Raw genomic sequence first — 22,361 nt, 5'->3', positions numbered from 1 at the left:
GAAAGGGTGGTTCTGTCCTGCACTCCTCTTTGTTGTGGCACTAATCTAGCTGACTGTACAGCTGAGCATCTTATCCAGTGGAAAAGAAAAATCGTATCAGACTAACAAGCTAATCTCAGTGACTGTGTGGCCACACAAGTGCTAGTACCAGTACCAAGAAATGACTAAGAACACATGGCTGTGGCTAGCAGGAGGTCAGTATCTCTTGTCACTGGCCACACAGTCTTAGAACAGTGTAAGCAGCTTGTGAGACTGCATCCTTGTAGTACAAATAACAGTTACTTCCCCAGAGAATTAGGAAGAGAGATTGCAAATTGAACAGGCTTTACAATGGATATTTTTTAAGTGGGAGGCTTCTGTTCTCTGAGTGAGAAGTTAACATAAAGGTCCGTGCCTCAGCTTGGACCTTTAGTTACGGAGATTAACTTCCTGTGGAGATGTCCTCAGAATCAACCTGTTGGCTGGCCATTGATAAATTACTTCAGTATGAGTCACTGACAGACTAGAAGTAAAGTTTGGCTTAAAAGTAAGAAGGCATGTATCTTTCTTTGCTTTAGAAAACAGTTTTGGCATTGCAGGAACAAATTGAATGTACATGTGTGTTCCTAAAGAAAATGGGAGATTACCTGTTACTCAAGCCTCTACTTTTTTACTTTTCCTTTTGCAGAAAAAGCTGCAAGTCATTTAATGACCAAATAAGGTCACCATTCTCATTGATTTATCTGATATGCTTCTCCTGGAGCCATGGATGAATACAACCGCTTTGTGGATTGGGACAAAATGGATGTTACTGTCCAGAGCCAGGATGCGAAGGAGCTAACATGCACAGAGTTCCAGGACCTCAAGCAGCTGGCCCGGCAGGGCTACTGGTCCAAGAACCACTCTCTGAGAGCCAAAGCGTACCACAAACTGATTAGCAATATCCCATGCCGCACAGTGACCCCAGATGCAAATGTGTACCGGGACATTGTTGTGAAGATTGTTGGAAAACGTAACAGTAGCTCCCTTCCGCTACCAGAGTTTGTGGATAACAGCCTGGTCCCCACGTACTGCTTGAATGCAGAAGGCATCGGGGCAGTCAGGAAGATTATATTGTGCATTGCGAATCAGTTCCCAGACATATCGTTTTGCCCAGCGCTGCCTTCTGTGATAGCTTTGCTCCTCCACTACAGCAAAGATGAGGCAGAGTGCTTTGAACAGGTTTGTCGCATCCTCGCTTGCAATGACCCATCTAAGCGGCTCATTGATCAGACATTCTTAGCTTTTGAGTCCTCCTGCATGACCTTTGGTGACCTGGTTAACAAGTACTGTCAGGCAGCACATAAGCTGATGGTGGCAGTGTCCGAGGATGTGTTGGAGGTATACTCCGACTGGCAACGGTGGCTCTTTGGAGAACTGCCTATGGTGTACATTGCTCGGGTCTTTGATGTGTTTCTGGTGGAGGGCTACAAAGTTCTCTATCGTGTTGCGCTGGCTCTTCTGAAATTTTTTCACAAGGTCAGAGCTGGGCAGCCCATGGAGTCTGACAGCATACAGCAGGACATTCGAGCTTTTGTGAGAGACATTGCCAAGTCAGTGTCTCCAGAGAGGCTTTTGGAAAAAGCTTTTGCTATCCGCCTTTTCTCACGGAAGGAGATCCAGCTTCTGCAGATGGCCAATGAGAAGGCTTTGCAGCAGAAGGGCATCACGGTCAAACAGAAAAGGTAGGGCTCTTGCTACAGGTAGCCTGAGTGATCGATCCTGTGAATTTTCCCAGCGTGATAAGCAGTCAGTCTTGGGTGACTGGTGGGGAAGCTTTACTGGTACGTGCTGGTATCTCTGCTGATTTTATTTTTCTCTGCAGAAAAAGTCAGCAGCCCCAAAATTAAGCATTGCTGGGATTGTAATGAAAAGCGTAACTGAAATGTTACGATACAAGAGAAACAAAGCAGTTTCTCATAGCTTACTCGGTGATTAATTTAAAATTACTTTTTACAGGTACATACTAATTGCAAATATTGTATCTCAAAATTGTCTTTCACAAGCTGTTTTTAAACTGAAAGGTTTAAAGCTGGAAAAAACACTAATAAATTACTTGGAAGAAAATTATCCAAATGTGAAAATTAATTCTTAAATATGAGATTATTTGTATAAAATGTCAATTTCCTGCTGCCTAGTACAGTGAATTCAGCAGTTTCTTTAGTGTAAGTAGGCAAGTAGGCAAACACTGTCCCAGCTGGGAATGTTTTGCTTAACTAGGGCATTATATTAACAGAACAAGGAATAAATAAGTCTTATTTACAGGTTACTTTTAAAATTAGTTTGACTGTAAGCCTCCTGAAAGTCAAGAGTATAGTAATCATAGGTAGGAGTTGACATATTTTGTGACAGGTTCATGTGCTATTAGAAATGATTTCAAAAGAACTGTGGAAGAGAAGAGTGAGGATACTGATCCAAAAGATGATTGCATAATCACAATTTCTTTTCAGAAATGAGGGGAGGTAAAACCAGCTGTGAAACTAGTAAATTAAATCCTGGCCCAATGTGATAGTAAAAGCCATGGCAATAAAAAGCTTAGCTGAAGGACCGCTACATGTGTATAGAAAGGCAGCAATATATTAATCTGAACACAATTAGCATCTTGCCAAGTGCAAATGTGTGTGCAGATAAATACTGGCGTTGTAGCTGTGTTCTGTTTCTCCTAAGGCCTTCTGTGGCTGCAGAAAACTTCTCCCAACTCTTTTTGAAATCTAAGTTTAAGTGTTGAACAGTTTTGTCAACTGTCCTGACCTCTGAAAGGAGGATGACTTCTAGAAGTCTACTGGTAAGTGTGATATGTAGAACTTGGTATTCTAGAGGGACAGTCTTCCATTTTCTCTAAATCTTCAAAAATCCGAAGGTACCAGCCACTGATGTATTAGGGTCTTCCAGCCAATTGTGTTGCTGAGTTAGTTGCAAACAGATACCATTCCATGGTATTGAAATATATACTTAGCAGATTTCAGCCTATAAAATAATGTAAATGTTAGCTGAACTTCTTTCATGTGCCTAAGTACATGTAAAGTTCCCTCCAGTCTTTTCCAATGGTTTATTTTTAGACTCACAGTTTGGTTTACAATTAGCTTGTGCTTTATTTTGCTCGTGTCTTGGAAGAGGCAGCTCTGTCAGTCTCAAATATTTCAAGGCCTTTAGCCACTGGAGTGTCATGTTGGGTAGAGTTCAGACCATTGTATTTGGGACTTGCAACCAGAAGTATTAACTCTTCTGATCTGTACCTTTTCTTCCTGTACTGAAGTTCAGGAAAGTTGTAATATCCTTTCTGAGTATATTCTTCAGCAACAGAATGAGAGCTTTAAATAAAATAAAAATAAATTTAAAAAACCCCACCCAAACAAAAAAAAAAATCCCCAAGCAACCATAAAAAAAAATCCAGAAGCTGCCATTGTGTTAAATGTTGTAGAGGTATTCTTGCTCAGAACAACAGTGATGTCTTCAAAGCAAAATACAGTAAATTCATACCCAAATAATGCCAGTAGTTACTGCTTTACCAGGCAGAGTTCCTAGTGAAAAACTTTTATCCTCTCTTGGCTACTTTTATAAACATAGTGAAACTTTTCAGCATCCCCTGGCATGGTACTGCTGTGAATTTGGTTCAGTTTGGGTCCCAGTATGGGCAGATGTGGGTGCTGGAGAAGTGAGCTTTTCTCTAGTGCTTGATAGGATGTGAGTTGTGTTGTCCAGATGTGTTTGGCCTGTGCAAGGAACTGATGAATTATTTTCCAATCAGATAACTACAAGCAGGTAGCAAAAAAGGGAAAAAAAATGGAAATGGAAAATATTTTAACCTGTCTTTTTGTTTGTTTGTTTTTCTCGTGCTTGGTGATTCATGTCAAACCTTACTTTGTTTCTCTCCAGGCTCCTTTCATTCACTTTGTTGCAAATGTAGGAAATCACTGATCTTTTCTATCTTTTTTTGTCTTTCTCCTTATACGTTCTTCTTCTGTCAATTCCATACCCACTGCACCCCTCCTGTTTGCAGTGTTGCATCTCCCAAAAGGTAGGTTAAAACACTTGAATCTTTGCACTTTGCTTGTTTCTTCTGTCTTTGGCCGGTTATTTTTTCCGAGGCTATCATTATTGCTAATGCTGGGGCAGGAGAAGCAGGGCAGCAATTATAGCATCTGATGGCTGTGTAACATCTCCTGAATACTCTTGCAAAGTTAGTTCAAAGCACCTGCAGAGTTGTAAGATAAGGGATCATGGGCCCAGCTACTCAACATAGCAGTTCCATACAGCACTACGAGCCTGTTCTCCAGAATGGAGAAGAGTAATGTTAATGGTGGGATGTAAGTCCTTTCTACACCGGAAGAAAAAGTGTCACTTGTTACTTGAGAATTTTTTAAAATGTCTTCAGAACTGTTAGGTATTGTCCCACATCCAAACCTGGTACATGCTGTTGCAGATGTGAGACATACTCAATGTTTTTTCTTCTTTGCAAGCTTTCTGCAGTTAATTGGAAAGATGTTGGACTGAACTCAACTTGGCACACTCCTAAAAGTGACTTGTCTCTATTCATACTAGATTATATTTATTTTTAAGTAGGTAGGGGTTTTTTTAGAGGCAAGAAGACAAGACTATTATCCTGTGTCAAGGAGGTCAGAGTTACTCAGCCATATGGCATTAATGGTTAATGAAGTCATTCATCAAGTCTTGGCCTGAAAAGCAAATCTTAAAGAACAAAACCCAGTGGATTGTGATACCTGATAAGCAGAGAACTTAAAAAGGAGAAAGACTGCCCTGTGAGTATTAAATACCACAGATGTATGGGGTTAAATTAATGCCTTTGAGAATCTTCTGGCCTTGTTGCAGGTGCCCTGAGTTAACTTTAGTGAGTGATGCACACTAACATTTGCACTAATTTATAAAATCAAAATTGGAATTAATTTCCTCATGTTTTCATGTCTGAAAGAACACCTTAAGAGACTTATCAAAGCATGTTTCATATCATATCCTGTGTGTTGAGATTTTACATTTAATAAATCAGCAGGCTGTTAATTTCAGCCAAGCAAATCTTCAATGGTATTATTTTACTGTAGTTACAATGTTCTGGAAGCAGCAGAAAGCCTTAATTTCTGCTAGGAAGCACATAGTTTGGGTTTGAGGGGGCTTGGGTAGATGCAGGGTGTCTGTTGACACTGATCTCAACACAGGATTAGACTTCAGGCTTATACACCACATATGGCTTCTATTGCCATTTATGACTGAGAAACAACATATCACTTCTACCATGCATTTATGCCCTAACTGAAATTATACTGGATTTTAAAGATAATGCAGACCCTGTAAGTTTTGACCCAAAACAAAGTAGAGCTAGAGGATGTAATTCAGTGCGTCACACCTTGGAGTGTGGTATTTGTTGTCTTGGAATACATACAGAGACAGAGCATATCCACTGTGACAGCTGCTACCGCATGTCATCAACATTGGCTTTATCGTCAGGAACTTTGAGGTCTCTGAAGCACATTGTATTAATGATATAGCTGTAAAAACAACAGTCCTACGAAAATAGCAAATAAGCTGCTTTGTTAAACATTTAAATTGTGCTGCTTTTCTAAAGCTAATTTCCTTTGGGATAATAACAATTGAACATGTCCTTCCAACATCAGCAATCAATAGAAAGTTGTCATGCCAGTCGTAATAAGCCAACATGAAGAATTGAGGAAAACTGCACTCATTTACTACTTTGAAAAGAAACTACCCAACTGAAGTAGATGATTTTCAGTTAGATACTTGTAATTCTAATTGCAATTTTCTGACCACCAAAAAAACCCTTGTATTTTTGTTAAGGAGCAGAGTTTGGTTTGATATAGGTGCAGGCTGTGTATTGAAACTGGTCTCAACACAGGATCAGGTTTCAGTCTTAAGCACCTGCGGCTGTGATTTATGACTAGGAAATAGCAGGTCATTTTATTTCAAATCCTTCAGTCAAGCTACAGCCTAGGTTTTACTAACTGAATGGTGACATTAAATATAAAATGATTCACTATGATATTCAAGGGGCAGAAATGGCATGCCTGGAATAGTTTTAAATGGCCAATACAATGGTAAATGCTGTCTAGTAAATCAGAAAGATCTGTTTATATTCTACCTATGTGGAAAAGTTGTAGGAAGACACAGGGGACTCAGTGATGTGTTACTATGAATTCTGCTGAACACAGGCTTCAAGTGGGGTCTGGGTAGGAAAGTCCTTAAATCAGCAGTTCATAGTAGCCAGGAGAAGGAACAGAGGCAAAAGAAAAGGTACACTGAGGTTGACAGCCTTTTAGGAACAAGTACTTAAGTTTAGTTGCCCAAACAGATCACTTAAGTGTGAAAAATGTACAGACCAAGCATACAAATAATTGAGGCTTGCTTGTTTGAGGTTTAGTAAGTTTGAAACTGTTTTGATATTTGCTACTAATTCTTAGCCTATTTATCATCATTACTTTTCCTCCAGAAATTGACTCTAATAAACTAGTTGACTGCCCTGAATATTTTTAATTCCTTGAATGTGAGAAAAATGTAATTTCTGATGAACTGAAACCAAGGCTTTGTTTCTCAGCTCTGTTCCGTAGTGCCACCAGTCTTTAGCTGCAGACCAGACAGGACCAGGCAGGTGAGACCTAAAGTAAGATTCTGAAGATGTGGGTTCAAGTCGTGGCTCATACTTTGCTTCAGTTGATCTCTCCTGTGCCTCAGCTTGCTGTGTTTAAAAGCACAAATAATGTCCTAGTCAGTGATACTGTAAGTTTTAAAACCCATTAATAGTTGCAGCTTGCTTAAATAGGTGTCCATATAAGTTCCTTGCTACTTAAATAACGCAGGGTAGCAATGCAAGTAGTGATTTGGTTCATTTTGCTAGAGGAAGCAGTAATTTTTTTTTATTTTTTTTTTAAGTGACCTAAGGAGTCACTTCATTAGAAATGCTGACACTAAGGCAGCTACAATAAGTTTCAGAAAGCATTTCCCAGTCTCTCCAGGCAAGCACCATTCTAAAGTGCAGTGCAAATGCTGCTGATCTCTTGGTACTACAAGCAAGAAAAATAATTTAAAAATGTATCGTTTGTATGTTTTAGGGAGTGAGCTAAACTATTCAGACACATGCAGATATGCAGTATTGAGGTCCTCTTTATGTTCCATGAAACTGAGAGGAAAGAAATGTGTAATTGACAAAAAAAAAAAAAAAAACCCCACAACCAAAAAACCAAACCACCCGAAATTGGCAAATACTTGCAACCAAACCCTTGCATGCAGAGCAAACTGCCTAAAGCTTCATTTAACTAATGGCTGCCCAATAATTTAGTATCTTGTGTAAGTTCCTGTGTCACTTCCACCATGTACTTGGCTGTCGTCCTTGCATTTTAAAAGTCTTTAATGTTGACCACAGATGCAATAACACTTGTTTAATCCCCAGGCTCTGAGTCTGCGTGCTTATTTAATCTGAGAAATGAAGGCTGGTTAAGATTATGATGATGATTATTATTACCTTCAAGTGTTTAAAAGCCATAAATCAGCTCTTATGAGTGCATCAGACCCCTCTGGGGGGCACAGGGGTTTGCTTTCCAGTGTGAGTGTCTAGCGTTCCTTCATGTTTTCAGGCTTCATCTGTAACCATGAACCTAGGAACTTCTTTAGTTCTTAATGAAGTGGAAGTCATTGGTAATGATATGTTTCCAAGATGTGGAACTTTCCAAAAGCTTCAAATATTTGCCTTGGATTAAAATTGCTCAGCCTGGTAATACTGATTCCTCTTAAGATTTCTGAGGGTTTTAGGAATTCTCTAATTCCAGGATACAGGCAGGACCTCAGAGGGGGAGGAAGTACTACTTCTTCCTTTCAGATCCTGGCTGTTTCTTTAGGTATTCAGTTCTCTATGCTTAAATGCTAGCGCCAGTGAGACTGTCTCAAACAGCAAATATAATTTGATATATTTAAGGTCATGGTCATCCCAGCTAGCTCACTGTTATGTCCTATATATATAAAGGTGCAGGCCACAGCTGCCATACAGAGGAATTACTGCAGGTATTTCAGTAAGGCCAGATCACTACCTCTTGAGGATTATGTTAAACCACAGTAGTTTATTATCTTCACTAAGTCATGGCCTTCTAATCCCATGGGCTGGAGCTTTGAACAACAGCATATCTGCTAGGGTCTTTTAGTGTTCAGCTGTCTTTGCATGTTACTGTCCAGTAATCCAAAACTTGTTCTGTTGTTAAATTATTGTTTCTCAATGTTTTGTATTGTATTTCTCAGGCAGAATGTGCACTTAGCAGTTCATGCTGAGAACTTCAAGTCTGAAATTGTCAGCGTGAAAGAGATGCGAGATATCTGGTCATGGATCCCGGAGCGATTTGCACTTTGCCAGCCCCTCTTGCTTTTTACCACCTTGGAACATGGCTGTAGTCTGAGCAGGTAAGGAAAACCTTCCCCACTCTTCTCTACTGTAGGGCAAAAGAGAGCAATGGTGAACTGTTTGCTGGATTGATAAAAAGGCCATGCCTAGTCAGTCAGAACTTGATCTGAAGAATATTATTAGCGATGGGATGTAAAAGTGACAATCCTATTGGCTACAGCATTTGACCAGGACACTTCATATGCCAGAACATGGCAAGCCATTTTAAACTGTCCAAGATCAACTGGAAAAGTCAAACTTGCATCAGTTCACACAATATGCTGCTCTGAGACTGGTTCATTCCCCGATGGGTATAAATGTTTTAATTCAGTGGCTGCTCTGCAGGCTCTTTTGGTAGATAACCACGTTCAAACTGATCCAAAGAATAAGGGAACCAGAAACTGGAGATTCCTCTACCTATGAATGTGATTGTTGTTGATTGTTATTTTTAAAGTGGGATAAGCTAGATGTGAGATCTCCTTGCACTTGACACAGAAGACTATAATCCTAATAATGACTTCAATATCTGCAGTTGAGGTACTGAGGTGGGAAATAGTCTGCTGTCCCAGCCCCACGTGCCTATGAGGAAGAATAAAAGCAAGCAAAGAGAATGCATCATAATTATTTTCTATAAAAACTGAAAGCTCTTCAGACACAGCCATCAGTCCTCAAGACACAACTTCCTTTACGTTGTCTTAATTCAAAATGCTGTAAAATACTACTTGTGATAGGTAGTCTTCTAGTTGTTCTGCAGAGGCATAAACAACAGAGAACTGAGTAGAGAAGAACTGCTTGATAATAATTGTTTACACTCAACTCTGTTATTTACAATGGACTGTAGAAAGCATTTGCAGGAATATGCTTAGTCTACAGATGCCTTTTTTGTCATACCATCAGTTGGAGGAGGAGGTGGTGCCTGACATTAAGTTGGAAAAGAACTGCAGTTGGTGATACTTCAATACTCATTTTTGTGTACTCTGCACTTCAGGTTCTATTCTCACAGTGAGGGACACGAACCAACTCTTCTCCTCATCAAGACCACAGCAAAAGAGGTGAGTGAGATAAAAGGCAACTGATTAAGTTAGGTTTTAGGCAGTTATATAATGCTGTATTGCAACACACAACTGTTTATAATAAAATGAAGAAGCAAGAGACCTGAAGTTGCTTGGAGTTTTGTTTTGTTTTTTTAACAATGCGTGCTTTAAATGGTTCCATTTGTTGATTATGGGACTATGCATTCTTGGGTAAATCTTGTAAACTAAGTCTTGGTCAGCTATTGTTTCTCTGGTAAGTAATGTGGGATGATGAACTAGAGTAATTCACTGAGGTCTTTATAGACTCTTTTAATTGCAGAATCGAGGGAGAGGCTGGGAAATTGTGTTAAGAAACTCATGATTCATAGAAGATATTTTCATTTTCTCCAGGATATGAGGAGAGAAAGTAGCAGAATTTAAATGGTATGAATAATACAGGACTACATAATATGGAAACAAAAGCTTTAGCTTCATCACATTCTTGTTTGGGGAAAGAAAAGATTAAAAAAAAAAAAAAGAAAGCTGTGAGAACCTGAGGAGGAGTGCACACAGGTGCCATGTCTAATGAGTGTTGGTTCTCTGCTCTACTTGTATGACCATATTGGACAACATAATGTGAAAACAAACATTAGCTTTATCTCATGCTTGTTTAAAAAAAATACTGCATAAACCAAGAAAGCTTCCCAGAACCTCTGAAGGAGGGCACGCAGGTGCTTCCTGTAATGAGCATTGGTTTTCTGCGCCACTGTGCATGACTTCTAAATATTCTGTGTATAACGTTAAGCTATTATTGCAGCCTGTGGGTTTATATTTCTGCTTATGTTCCTGCAGAATGACTGTCCATGAAACAAGCCCATTTCTACTCTTATTTGCATCTACCTAATGCTAATGCTCCAGGCTGTTTCATAGTTCTGTGTATAGTTTCTGGCCATCCCAGGCCTGCATTGATATGCCAATGGCTTATAGAATGCCCATGGTATCTAAAGGGAAGAGGGAAAATATTTATTTATTATTTTGCTTCTTGCCATGGAGCATATCAAAAGTCCATCTTTGTAAGTGATGCTCATTTTTATAGTATGATTTGTTTCTTACCCCTCAAAAAAACCAACCAAACAAACACAAAAAAACCCAGAACGATAGCCCAAACAAAAAAGTATGGTTTTTTTTAATTTGGTGGTTGTGGGTTTTGATTTTTTGCAAAGGATTACATTCCTCCTTTATTCATATGTCTATAGTTACATTTTAGAGAGAAGAAAATTTGCCTTCTTGTTTTCTGGCTCTCATGTACTTTGGGCATATCAGATCAAATGAAGTTTTGGGCCGTCTTTTTGTTTATGCACACAATTTATCGGTATAAAAAAAATGGCTCTTCAGTAATTTTGTCCTAGGAGCTCTGCTTGTAATGCTGGTGGAGGCTAAACAGCAAATGTGCCTTAGAACAGCTCTGTTTAACCATAGTTTCTGAGGGAAAAAAAAAAAGCAGGGTTGCTTTCATCTCATTCTTAGAGCTTCATTGTTTGGTCTGTCCACTTGGCAGTGATACTTATTGCTGGTAGCGAGAAATTCTTCTAGTGCGAACAAAAGACTCCACAGAAAAGCTCAGCCCTCTAAGGCTATGTTTTTCTTTATTGTAAACTAGTGAACCCCATGCTGTTTGAATAGGCTGCATTAAGTATCTGAGCTAGTTCAGCATTGGCTTATCTAAGCTGATTTTAACTTAGAGTTTGAAATGGAGAAAGCCACCAAGGCTACTGTTTATGACCAGAAAATATTCAGGCAGAACTGCTCATACTGCAACTTGTGACAATACTGTTGCTTTGGATGCCAAAATGAGGAAGTGGAAGTCAGGCTTTACAAGTTTGGAGTGATTTGTGTTTTGGTACCTAGGGTTATGTTGGAACATTTCTCCTTTAAGGCCTCAGAGATCTGAAATAATTTATGAAACTGTTAGGATTTAAGGGTACCCACCAGTGGATTAAAGCAGTTTAAATCTATCTTTAGATGTAAGTACTTGTGCTGTCTTAATCCACTGATACAGAGATTTTGAAAATCAAACTAAAATAAAACTTTCAGTTCTGGACTCTGAAATGTTGCTATTAATTGGTTTAACACACTTTCTTCTTCAATGGAAAGCCTCCTGATGGTGTTGTTTGTGCTAGGTCTGTGGTGCTTATCTGTCAACTGACTGGAGTGAGCGCAGGCGAGGAGGCAACAAGCTGAGTTTCTTTGGAACTGGGGAATGCTTTGTATTTAGGGTGAGTAAAATTTTATTGTTGCTACCCAGTAGGGAGGCAGAACCACTGTACTGGTGTGAGTAACTCTTACTTCCCTTCTACTTGAAGAGGCTGGATTACATGCCCTCCTAGTTTATAAAGTCTACTGAACTCTTCACATGGAGGAGAAATTTTACTTCTCAGTTTTGTGGTAACCCTTTTTCTCCCTTTGCACAGAATATTTTCTTAAAAGATGTAATAAGGTAACTCAGAAAACACTGCATGATTTCTTCAATCACTGAAAAAGCAAAGGTATAAAGAAAGAAAACAGTATCTGGCCTAAAAGACTGTTTGATCTAATCTTTACGGCTAATCTGGGTGGAGTCTGAGGGGCTTGAATGTTCTTTGCTGTGTAGAGCTCTCAGTGTAGTGCATGTGCGCTAACTAAAGCTTTGCTCTTCTCTGTCCCTGTGCAGCTGCAGCCAGAAGTGGAACGCTACGAGTGGGTGATCATAAAACACCCAGAACTGGCCACAACTGGTTCAGAGCCAGAAAATCATGCCTCACCAGCTTCCAGCACCCTCTCTTCCAGCAGTGTCCCATCAGACCCCTCAGATCGCCTTTCTCCCTTCTTATCGGCTCGGCACTTCAACTTGCCTTCCAAAACAGCCTCCATGTTCATGGCTGGCAGCAGCGAATGCATCATTATAGGTAAGTCAGTGTGAGAATTTGAGCATATATCCTACCAGCTCTTCCTATCTGCCTTATCTAAGAGAGTCACCTATATCTACCATATATGTATTTCAGTATCGCTACAGTTAGAGATAAAAGTGGCCAAAACCTGATATTACTACCCAACAAAAATTTTCTGTGGAAAAACTTGCATATCAAGCATTTTAGAGTAAGATAGTAAGTCATAGCTTTAAGCACAGCCATACCTTTATATTGCCTAATTCATGATGAGAAATAGTTCTTGAAGAGGAACTTACTTTGCACTGAGGCTTTTGAAACACAGGGTAAATTATAAAACATGTTAATTGTCCTGGAACTTTATTGGATCTGTGGTGCTGCTGACTTTGGCAAAAGCCTGCTTAGGAAAGTTGTCACCCAAATGGGATTTACAAGGAACAGGTATAAAATTGTAATTGTCCTTTTTCTGAAAAGCTTTATTTGACACTTGTTAGGAGAGCAACTAGACTGGTGATTTGCTCTGTAGCATCAAGTGTTGGCTGATTTCTCACTTAGCAGCATGTGCTCTAATTGACTGTAAGTTGGGCTGCTCTAGTATCAGCAAGGCTGGTGAGAGCTTCAGTGTATGTGTAACTGAATTAGAAATCACTGTTAATGATGTACCACAGATATATCAGATATCTTTACTGTTGAGCATATATCCCACCGGCTCTTCCTATCAGCCTTAGATAAGAGAGTCATTTATATTTACCATATAGTACAGTATGGGTAGTAATAAGAGAAATGCAAGCTTGGGTAGTAGATCCATAGAAATGAATGTTGTACACCATTCCAGCTGTACACCACAATTTCCACCCTTTTGATTCTCAGATGTTTTCAGTAGGTTTTCTTAGACGGTTGCCCTATAAGCAATAGGGCAATCGTCCTTTTTGTTTTCCTAACATATTTCTGTCTAAATTTATTTCACTTCACTGCATTCTCTGACTGTGAGCTCTGTGAATCTTGACATAGACCCACAGATAATCAAAATGCTTTTAACTCTGATATGTTTTATAATGATTTAGAATACTAAGCCAGTGCTGTTCCTTATTGATCTTGTTCTTCTCCCAGCTTTGATTTTTGTCTGCTAACAGAATTCTTTGGTTTTTCTTTACTGGAGGGAAAATACACAGTTGGTAGCTTCCAAGATCCTCCAGCACTGAAAAACAAATCTTAAATGCAGGCATTTGAGTCAGGCTTCTTGTTCTTACTGACTTGCATCACTGCTTTAAGTTTATCAGAACAGGATGATTTTTTTTTAGTGTCACTTAAAAGCTATGCACTTGATCATACTTTTACACCTGAAGACACCAAGCAAACATCACTTAGGGCTTCCAGTTGTTTCCATAAGAAAAGCACTTAAGTCTTTTTTTTTTTTTTTTTTTTTTTGGTATAGCAGTTTCCCATGCTAAGAAATGCAGAGATACCCTTACACTTGTCTTCGTCTCTTCACAGGAGGTGGCGATGGCCAGGCTCTTTACCTCGATGCAGATCTGAACCACGGAAGAACCAGCCACTGCAATACTTTCAATAATCAGCCATTGTGTTCTGAAAGCTTCCAGATCTCTGTCTTGGAGGTGTGGGGCTTCAGGGACACCATGAATGGTTGATGTGACTATCATTAATTAACTAGTTTTTCAATTGTCCTAGGATTCCCAAGGCAAACTTTAATGCAGGAGCCAAGTTAGAACATAATTTCTGCTAGGCTCAGTGTTTTTTAGTAATTACTAAGTGGTGCAATTAAATGCAGGGCTTAGTTGTTTACTCTTATTTTAAGACAGGTCAAGGTGAAGTAATATATCTGATTAACTCCTCCTTAGCTCTTTACCTCTAGAGATCTGGATTCAGGTCCTGTTGTTAGGTAAAAATAAATATGTAATGATTTCAAACCATCCTAAATGGATACAAGTCTATATCACAGGATAGGTTTGCAATTTGATTTAATTCCTCAGAGGCACAGAGCTGGCTGAGGTGTACTGTAGAGTTCTGTGCCACTGGCACCAGTATCTGGCTTAAGCCAGTAATATCAAATGTCTGCTCACAGGGAACATTGGTGACCTCAGATTTGATGTAGAACAGCAGTTCATAAAATCATTGTCCTACCATAAGTAGACGTTGTGCAGACATATCAGTACCATTTTGTAAGTTATGAGAGCCCTCAATTCACACAAGAACTATGATTGCTAATTATCCTTCTCCTTGTATCTGAACCCTTGACACATTCCAGTTGCATCTGTTTGAGGAGTTTGCCTCTGAGAAAGGCATCCATACTGGGCGACGATATCTCAAAGGCTTGATTTTGTTTACATTCCTATTCCATATCAGTATAATGACTTCAGACTGACTCATGTTTCAGGCAGCTGAAAGCTACAGTGTATATGCAATGCTCAGAAACCTCCCTTTCTTTGTCTTTCCTGGAAGCTTAAATCTGAGAATAACTGTGCTGATATCACTACATATTTGGGGAATTAGACATTGTGATACAGAAGCTTAAAGCTCTCCCCACAAGTAAATGAAGGGAGGTGGGAGGGAAATCTGTGTAATATTATTCTGGGAGTGGATGAGTTTCCCAGGAGAACTCTAGGTGACACTGTTTCTCCATATCATGAGTCTTCCCTGTGATGAGAACCTGAAAAAGGTAACACTTTTTTGCCAGTAGTGTTCTGGTAGGGTTTGGATAATGCAAAGAGGCTTTTGCTCATTCCTGAGAATTCATACAGTTCTCTGCAAGCATGCCTTGTGGCTTGTGATGTCTGGAGGCAATTGTCTAGTGTCTTTATCTAAAACTTGCGGTATCTGCTGTAGGACTTCTCCCACGTGAAGCACAAGTACATAAACATTGATGGATAGTCCAGAGCATATGACAGGATGCTCTCAAAGCTTCGGTGGGTAATTCACTAGTAAGAAGATTTACCACAACAAGTAAAATGAGGAGAAAAACGAATTGCTGTTTTTTTCAGCAGTTCAATCTAAAAATTTGCTTTAGAGTGGGGGAAATGTTATTACTACTTAAAATTTAAGTTCATTAAAAGGAAAAAAGAAAAAATTGTAGTGATTAAATCTCAGTGAAGCTGGAGATGGTCATGTTAATATTCAGAGGTCACAGGTGAGTCTTGTTGGTAATGTTGGCTTGTTTAGCTTGCCATCAATGAAAATACCATGTGTCTTGGTAAAGTGTTGCCTCTTGCAAAGTATATGAACAAACTTGGCAAAAATGTGATTTGCTTCTTAAGGTGCCATTTTGAATTTTTGTCAAAATAACTCTTTGAAATATTAGACTTCATATACAACAGTTCAAGATGTCTTTTGCACCATTTATATTTGCAATTAGATTATTTCACCCTGTGTGAGAGTCAGCACTAGGCCTCTTTCTTTCCCACTTCCCACTCAGTTCTGTCCAGCTGGCTTCTTGTAGTTTACCATAAGCTTGATTGAACTAGAAGGGAAGGTATAATTCAGTTATACTTACATATTTTGAGGAGGAAGAACTTGAGCAGTCATATCTGGCTTTTTACAAATACTGACTGATGCTGCCTTCTATTGTTTTTTTTTTCAAAGTTAGCTGCATCACTTTGCACTTGCTAGTATCCCACAAGCTTCCTCAGACAAAACAAATGTATCCCATTTAGTAGGCTCTCTTAAATGTAGGTGGTATTTCAGTTTTGTCCCTATCTCCTTTCGAGCTTGTTTGAGGTGCCCTTAAAAACAAACAAACAAAACAAAAACCACACACATCAACCAACCAAAAACACAATAACATTCAGCTTGTTAGAAATTCCCTCAAGCTATGTGTTGGCAGGATTTGTGGGACTTTATTATTACACTCAAAATTAATAGGTTTTATCTGCAAAATCTTTCCTGCAGCTGGCAGTGGTCATGTGATTTTTCCCACTCCCTATCCCTGCTGGATGCAGCTATGTCAGCGAAACCCGAGTACTATACCATGTCTTAAGTCATATCTAAGAGACGCTGTTTTTTTCCCTGCCCTGTTCTTAGTGCACAGAGATTTGGGTGTTTGAAATCAGAAATAACTCATAGTTGCTCAGAAATTCATCACAGGATATTAGTGTGAGAAGCCAAGGAGCAGTACTGAAAATCAGTGAGGTTTTGGCATCTGAGTCTTGAGCGTCTTTCAAAAATCAATTGCAGGCCTCAGCTTCCCTTGTGCCAGATGAGTACAACTTCTAACCCCCCCAGCAGCGAAGGTCCACAAAAGACCCCTTTTTGGTAGCTTATCTAGATGGCCAACGAGTCACTCACATGGGACTGAAGGTAAATCTTCATTCTTGAAGTAAGACATTACACTGGGTGGCTGACAGTGTCTTAACAGCTGCTCTGTGGCTATGCGTTAGTAGCTGGTGTGGGTGTGCTTGGAGCACACATTTGAGCGATGACCTGTATGAGTTTGCAAATCACAGCAGTAGGGAAAAGGGTTGACAGGTGATCCTCCTTCTGCTGACTGTTTGTATTTGTATCAATCTCGAGGCACATGTCACAGGGATGGTTTTAGGTTGATACAGGACTACCCTGCTGCAGACATCCTGCAGGACTAGCATGTGTGTTTTAAATCTGAATAGCCTGAATAAGCAAGAGGCTGCAATAATCTAGCAAGAGGAATTGTACAATGAGGCATCATCTTCATGAAATCATTTTGTTCGGTAAAAATGAATGTCCTTTTCATGTGCAAATCCCCATGTATAATTCTCCTTATGGGTGTGAGACACCTTAGAAGAACAGCATTGTGACTTGGTTTTCTTTCCAGTAGCAAAGAGGCATTTTTTTTGTCTGTGTAGTTAATGGTTGTTGCTGACCAAGTGTATATCAAAGTTACGGTAATTAAGCCAACAGTTTATTTTGCTTGCAAAACTCTTGAGGTGGAGACCACAGACTGGTTTTTAAAACAATTACTACAATGGGCACCTTATCAGACAGTTAAAATTATCTGAAGTACACAAGCTGTGAAGTGCTTTGGTCACATTGTTGCTCTGAACAACTGTTGATGTAGCTTGTAGTCCCTGTTAGTAGTCCTGCTGGCAGCAATGACGGCCAGAGAGTGCCAGTGTCACTTGATTAGCTGTTGGGTGTGGAGCTGAAGGCTGGACGTCAGCTACCACAGTTCTTCAGGAGCGTATTTGCTTTCCCGAGAAGCCGTTTTTGCTTTGTAATATTCTCTTGAAGGCAGAAAAGACTAGAAACTCCTGAGAGCAGAAACTTGAATTTATTGTAAGTGGCATCTAAGTTGTTTCCAGGCCACGGGAACTGTTTCCAGCTGTCAGCCAGACTGGACAGACTTCATCACTGCACCCAAACTGTCATTCCTACAGATCATGCACTTTGACATGCTCCCTTTTCTGATGAAGCATGTTAATTGGCCTCCTATTAATAGAGGCCAGTTCACAAAGGGAATGGAAGAACTCTCATTTCCTCTTGAGTTGAGGTAACTGAAGACAGATAGGAGGGGCAGGCAGTACCATTCTTTAAAGAGTTAAACTTCATGCCAATAGAGATCTGTGTTTAGCTATGGAGGGGTGGCACTTGCAGATCGATCAACTGCTATTCATGTGTGTGCATTGAAATTGTGTACTTCGTCCCTGGAAATCCATCCTCATTTTTGATGGGGCATAAGCTCCTCTGCCCACTGACCACACAGTTGCCACAGAGACACTGATGCCCCAGCCAGCGGGGACCAAGAGCTCCCCTGCAGCTGTGGCACTGGACACTGGAATTGCTCGGCTCCTGCGACTGATGCCTGGAGTCCTATTGTTGGATAGATCGGAGGCTTGGGTACCTGGCTGTTAATGTTGAGATGCCTTTCTGCTAGCTTTCTGTCATGAATTTCAGACTATTCATAGTTGGGATGAGTGTGCGTATTATTTGGGGTGATGTTTTTCTTCAGATGAGTGGTGGTGTGTGCTGCTGAATTGGTTTTCTACCCTACCATTGGAATCACTGCCCTACATTGATGGTATTTTTGTCGCTGTGCAGAATCTTGGATTATATTAAAAGGTGTTTGACTGTGGAGGCTACTGACTTTGTCCTTCATTCGGTTATTTTCCTTACTGTAGGCCTCATAGCAAATAGCATGCTGAAACTGAGAAATAAACCTTGGAGCATGTGTTCTTTCACATGAACTCTTCACTACAGTGAATCAATTACACAGTTCCTGACTGATTTAGGAGATCTCACAAGGCTTCCACCAAGATCAGGTGCCAAACTGACTGTAAAAAAAAAAAAAAAAACTTAGACTGGCAAATTCTGAAATGAGCCTTGTTCCTTTTGGCAGGGCCAGAGAGCATGTTTTTGCCCCAGCCAGTGTTTAAAATGAAGCTTAGAGGTGTCTGCTGGCCACCAATACTTGTGAGGTGTAGATCAGACCAACGCTGCTGTTGCATCGTCTGCATGTAAACGTTGTCATTGACTCAGCTACAGTCCCGCAGCTGCTGTAAGTCAACGCTGCTCTCGCTAGAGGCTGTGCCTTCCTTCTGCCAGCACAAAAGTGACTGTTGGCCTCAGGCAGGCAGCTCAGGCAGGGAACTGCTTGTTTAAAACTAGTATTTTTGTTCCTCTTGATGGCTTGGTTTTAACCTGGATCTCATCTCTGCCTGTGTCCCTGATAACAGCGTGGATGTGTTTTGCCATGGTTGAAAGGAGTGTTTTCTGGTTAGCAGCACTGGTTTAAACAAATATTCCTGTTACTTAAGCCTAGTCTTTGCCAATGCCTAAAACGTAAATGTAAGACTTGTGGGAACTAGAGGAACTTACTGGTATAGTTGGAGGATATCAAGATCCTCTGTGCAAAATGCCTTTGGAAACTCCCCGTAGGTAATGACCAATGAAGTAAAAAAAAGCTGTTTGAGTTTCCAGTGAAATTCCACTAAATTCTTGGGGTTTGAGTGAAACTCCTGGCAGGCAGGAGGGAAAAAAAAAAAAAGCATCTCATACACAACACGGGGGCCTCCTGTGCTGCTGTACACGGGTGTTTCCAAGAGCAAAGCTGTGGTCTGTGTGGAAGAGAAAGATTGCTGAGCTTGCAGAAACAGTTCACAGATTATTTTCATGCCAGCTCTCTGCACAGCCATGATGAGGGTTTGCTGCAAAGAAAGGCTGTGGCCACCAGAGGTTCCCCTTCGCCTGGTCGTCAGCTTCTTTCTCTCCATTACAAATAAATCCATTCTTGCAAGGCAAAAGTCCCAGAATTTAGTAAACATTATCAGGCTGAGTACTTTTTTTTAAAAGAGATGGGAGTAGGGAAAAGGGGTGTGAATAGGCTTTCTCCACCTGATTTCCAAAAGTGAGCTTAGCATTAAATACCATAAATCACAGTTTTATGACTCCCTTAAAGACTTATTAACAAAGCTGCTCAGTAGCAGGAAAATGTAACTGAGGGACCTTGAGGAGCTCAGCAATGTGGGCTGCTGGTTTTGAACCTTACAGCTACTTTAAACTACATGACTGAGGACCTGAAAAGAAAATGGTATGCTTGATTGCATCAAGTAGTGGGAGCTCTTTATCATGCCTGGAGAGCTTGATGATGAGAAAGTTATGGGTGATGTCTCATGGGGCTGGTAGTTCATAAAGAAGCTGGAGGAGCCTTAACTCCTGGAAAAGGAGGGCTGTCCTCTCTTGCACTGGTGCTGTGGTATGAGAAGAGTGTGATGCTTGTGAGTTGTGCCTTTTTTTCTGGATTTTTCTATGCAAAGTCTTCTGTAAATGTGAGATGGATACCTGTTTCCTTGGGAGGTGTTTTGTAACCAGCTGATGGCACAAGACTGCTTCTGGCAGTAAACTTAAAGGTTTTCCTGCCTTTTAAAGCACCCCGTTGGGTGTTTCCAGACCCGCCTTGCTATCATTCTTCCCAAGCACTGCTTTGGGTTGCAGAGCCTCTGCATGAGCATCTGGGAGGGCTGTGGCTCAACTCCTTGGCCATGCTCTGGCATTGTAGGCTGCTTCTGACTCTGTTTTCAAATCACGCAAAGGGCTGCTCAGTGGAACTGGATCCAGACTTTAGCTGGGCTATATTTGAAAGTGGTCAGCTCCTGTTTTGCTAACTTGGTGGTGGGTTCTCTTACGCAAATGTAGATAAGGCACTAGGACTGTCTACTCTGTTCCTGAACCTGGCTGCACACCTCCTAGTTGCTGACACAGCTTCAGATCATTGCTTGCTTCGTGAGTCACCTCCCTTTTTGTGGTTGAACTGTCCTCCAAAGTTAAGGGCTGTGCCCTTCATCTGCCATTGGCTGCCAGGGTTTCTGACTGGACTTGTCTACCTGATCTCTCGGAGCCGCAAGGTGAAAGAGGCAGCTTTGGAAACCCGGAGGGAAGAGTGCAAGTCAAGTGAGCGAGTAATCGGTGCCTCATCCTCCCAGCCTGCATGATGCTGGATCCTCCATGCCATAAACAACTGGGAGTCCATGTTTTTGATGTGTGAGCATTGCAGACGGAGCAGTGCCAGCGTTGGCTCCACCAGCTCAGCAGGGCCAGCGGGCTGCAACCACTGGTTTCCCGCTCGTGGTGGCTGGACTGCAGCCTATTTCTCTTCCTCAAATGTCCCTCCTTGTGCTGGGAAGTCCTGCTTCCTTAAAGCCCTCTGGGTTACCGTGAAGACCCTCTTTTGCCCACTCACACTGTGAAGCTCTCTGCTCTGCTGCAGGGGTTGCCTCAGGCAGCCAGTCCCTTTCAAGAACCTTTGCACGGGGGCTTCTGCATCGTTTACCTTCTGCAGGGGTCTGAGTATGCCGTGCTTTGGTAGACTCATCTTGTTGAGGCTCTGAATTCAAGCCCAACAAAGACCACAACTAGAACGAGGTTCATTGCTTGCTATGAATCCTGCAGAGCAACAATTTGTCCAGTTTTGTTCAAGGGAATTTTAGGGCTGAAAATTGTTACTGTTTGCTGAGCTGGGTAGAGGCATACATCCAGGCTGGTATTTTGTCCCATGACCTCCTGCATGCTGAATCATACGTGCTCGATGGAGATGGCAGTGAGAGGGCAGGTTCTGCCTGCTCAAGCAGCACAAAGCTGGCAGCTGCGGGGGTCTTGCTGAACTGCAGTGCCCTGCAGCCAGAGTCATGGCAGCCAGCTGGCAGGATAGGTACATCTGCATCAGTCCTTTCTATCATCTCAGCACCCACAGAAGCTTTGTCACATGCCAGCTGTGTCTCCACAAGCAATGCAGCATGCCGCAGCCACCCGCCCCCCTCACTTGGAGGACATATGTAGAGAGAACCCTTGGGGATGGTGAAACAGGGGAGTCCAGGCTTCCTCACTGCCTCCACAGCCAGAGTGCTGCAGGACCTTCCTCATGGCCACACTCGTGCAAATTTAATGGGGGAAAGAGGCAGCACAGTGTCAGAGATGTTGAGTTTCTCCAGGTTTGGCTGCCTGTTTCACAGAACCAAGAAGAGAGCCTCTAATGCTGCCTCCCAGGGGAAGGGCTGCAGTGTGGGTGTAGCCCTTGCTGGATAACAGAGAGTCCCCCCAGTTACCCACCCTTGAGATAAAGCCAGAGGAAAACTGATCTCAGCAGTTCCAGAGCTCACAGAAGTGCTTGTTGATATTCGCTTCCTCTAAGGAGCTGCCGAATTTTTACCGGTTGTCATAATGTATATTCATAAGTCCATTATGCTTTCTCTTATGCTACAGGAACGTCAGCCACAGCTCCTACGTAGCCGTGTGATCTTGCACTCTTTTGGGGATGATAAAGGCAAAGCACTTCTCGCTCACAGCTTCACTTGCAGCCACGCTGTGGGTTGTGCACTTGGGTTTGTTCCCCACTTGTGAACTGTTGACTCTAGAGGGAGCAGTTTAGCTTCAAGGACTGCAAGGCTCTAATCAGCTGTAACTCCCGGCATTTCTGCGGGTGTGGGTCTTCTTGGGACAGCTTCCTTCCCTAATGAGCAATATCATAATCACGTACAGATTTTTGAAATTGCAGAAGTGGAAACCACAGGGGGAATAACTGACTGGCAGAGGAAA

At 41.3% G+C, this 22,361-nt stretch overlaps 1 protein-coding gene across 4 annotated transcripts in view; it reads left to right on the top strand.

Annotated features, from left to right (window-relative positions):
- Positions 1 to 18,405, top strand: part of TBC1D24 (TBC1 domain family member 24) — a 29,370-nt gene extending 10,965 nt beyond the window's left edge. For 3 of the 4 annotated variants that reach the window (XM_069809558.1, XM_069809559.1, XM_009920504.2), the window contains 7 exons: positions 668 to 1,703; positions 4,019 to 4,036; positions 8,272 to 8,430; positions 9,399 to 9,462; positions 11,604 to 11,699; positions 12,134 to 12,368; positions 13,842 to 18,405. In XM_069809558.1, coding sequence (XP_069665659.1) covers positions 745 to 1,703; positions 4,019 to 4,036; positions 8,272 to 8,430; positions 9,399 to 9,462; positions 11,604 to 11,699; positions 12,134 to 12,368; positions 13,842 to 13,996 — 1,686 coding nt within the window. In that variant the 5' untranslated portion in view covers positions 668 to 744 and the 3' untranslated portion in view covers positions 13,997 to 18,405. The remainder of the gene's footprint in view (positions 1 to 667; positions 1,704 to 4,018; positions 4,037 to 8,271; positions 8,431 to 9,398; positions 9,463 to 11,603; positions 11,700 to 12,133; positions 12,369 to 13,841) is intronic. The other variant, XM_069809560.1, reaches the window with a different exon arrangement.
- Positions 18,406 to 22,361: the final 3,956 nt, after the last annotated feature.

Source organism: Haliaeetus albicilla, chromosome 22 (assembly GCF_947461875.1).
Source record: "Haliaeetus albicilla chromosome 22, bHalAlb1.1, whole genome shotgun sequence".
NCBI lineage: Eukaryota > Metazoa > Chordata > Aves > Accipitriformes > Accipitridae > Haliaeetus > Haliaeetus albicilla.
Note: the sequence above shows the minus strand (reverse complement) of the source record. Positions and strands in the feature narration are given on the sequence as shown.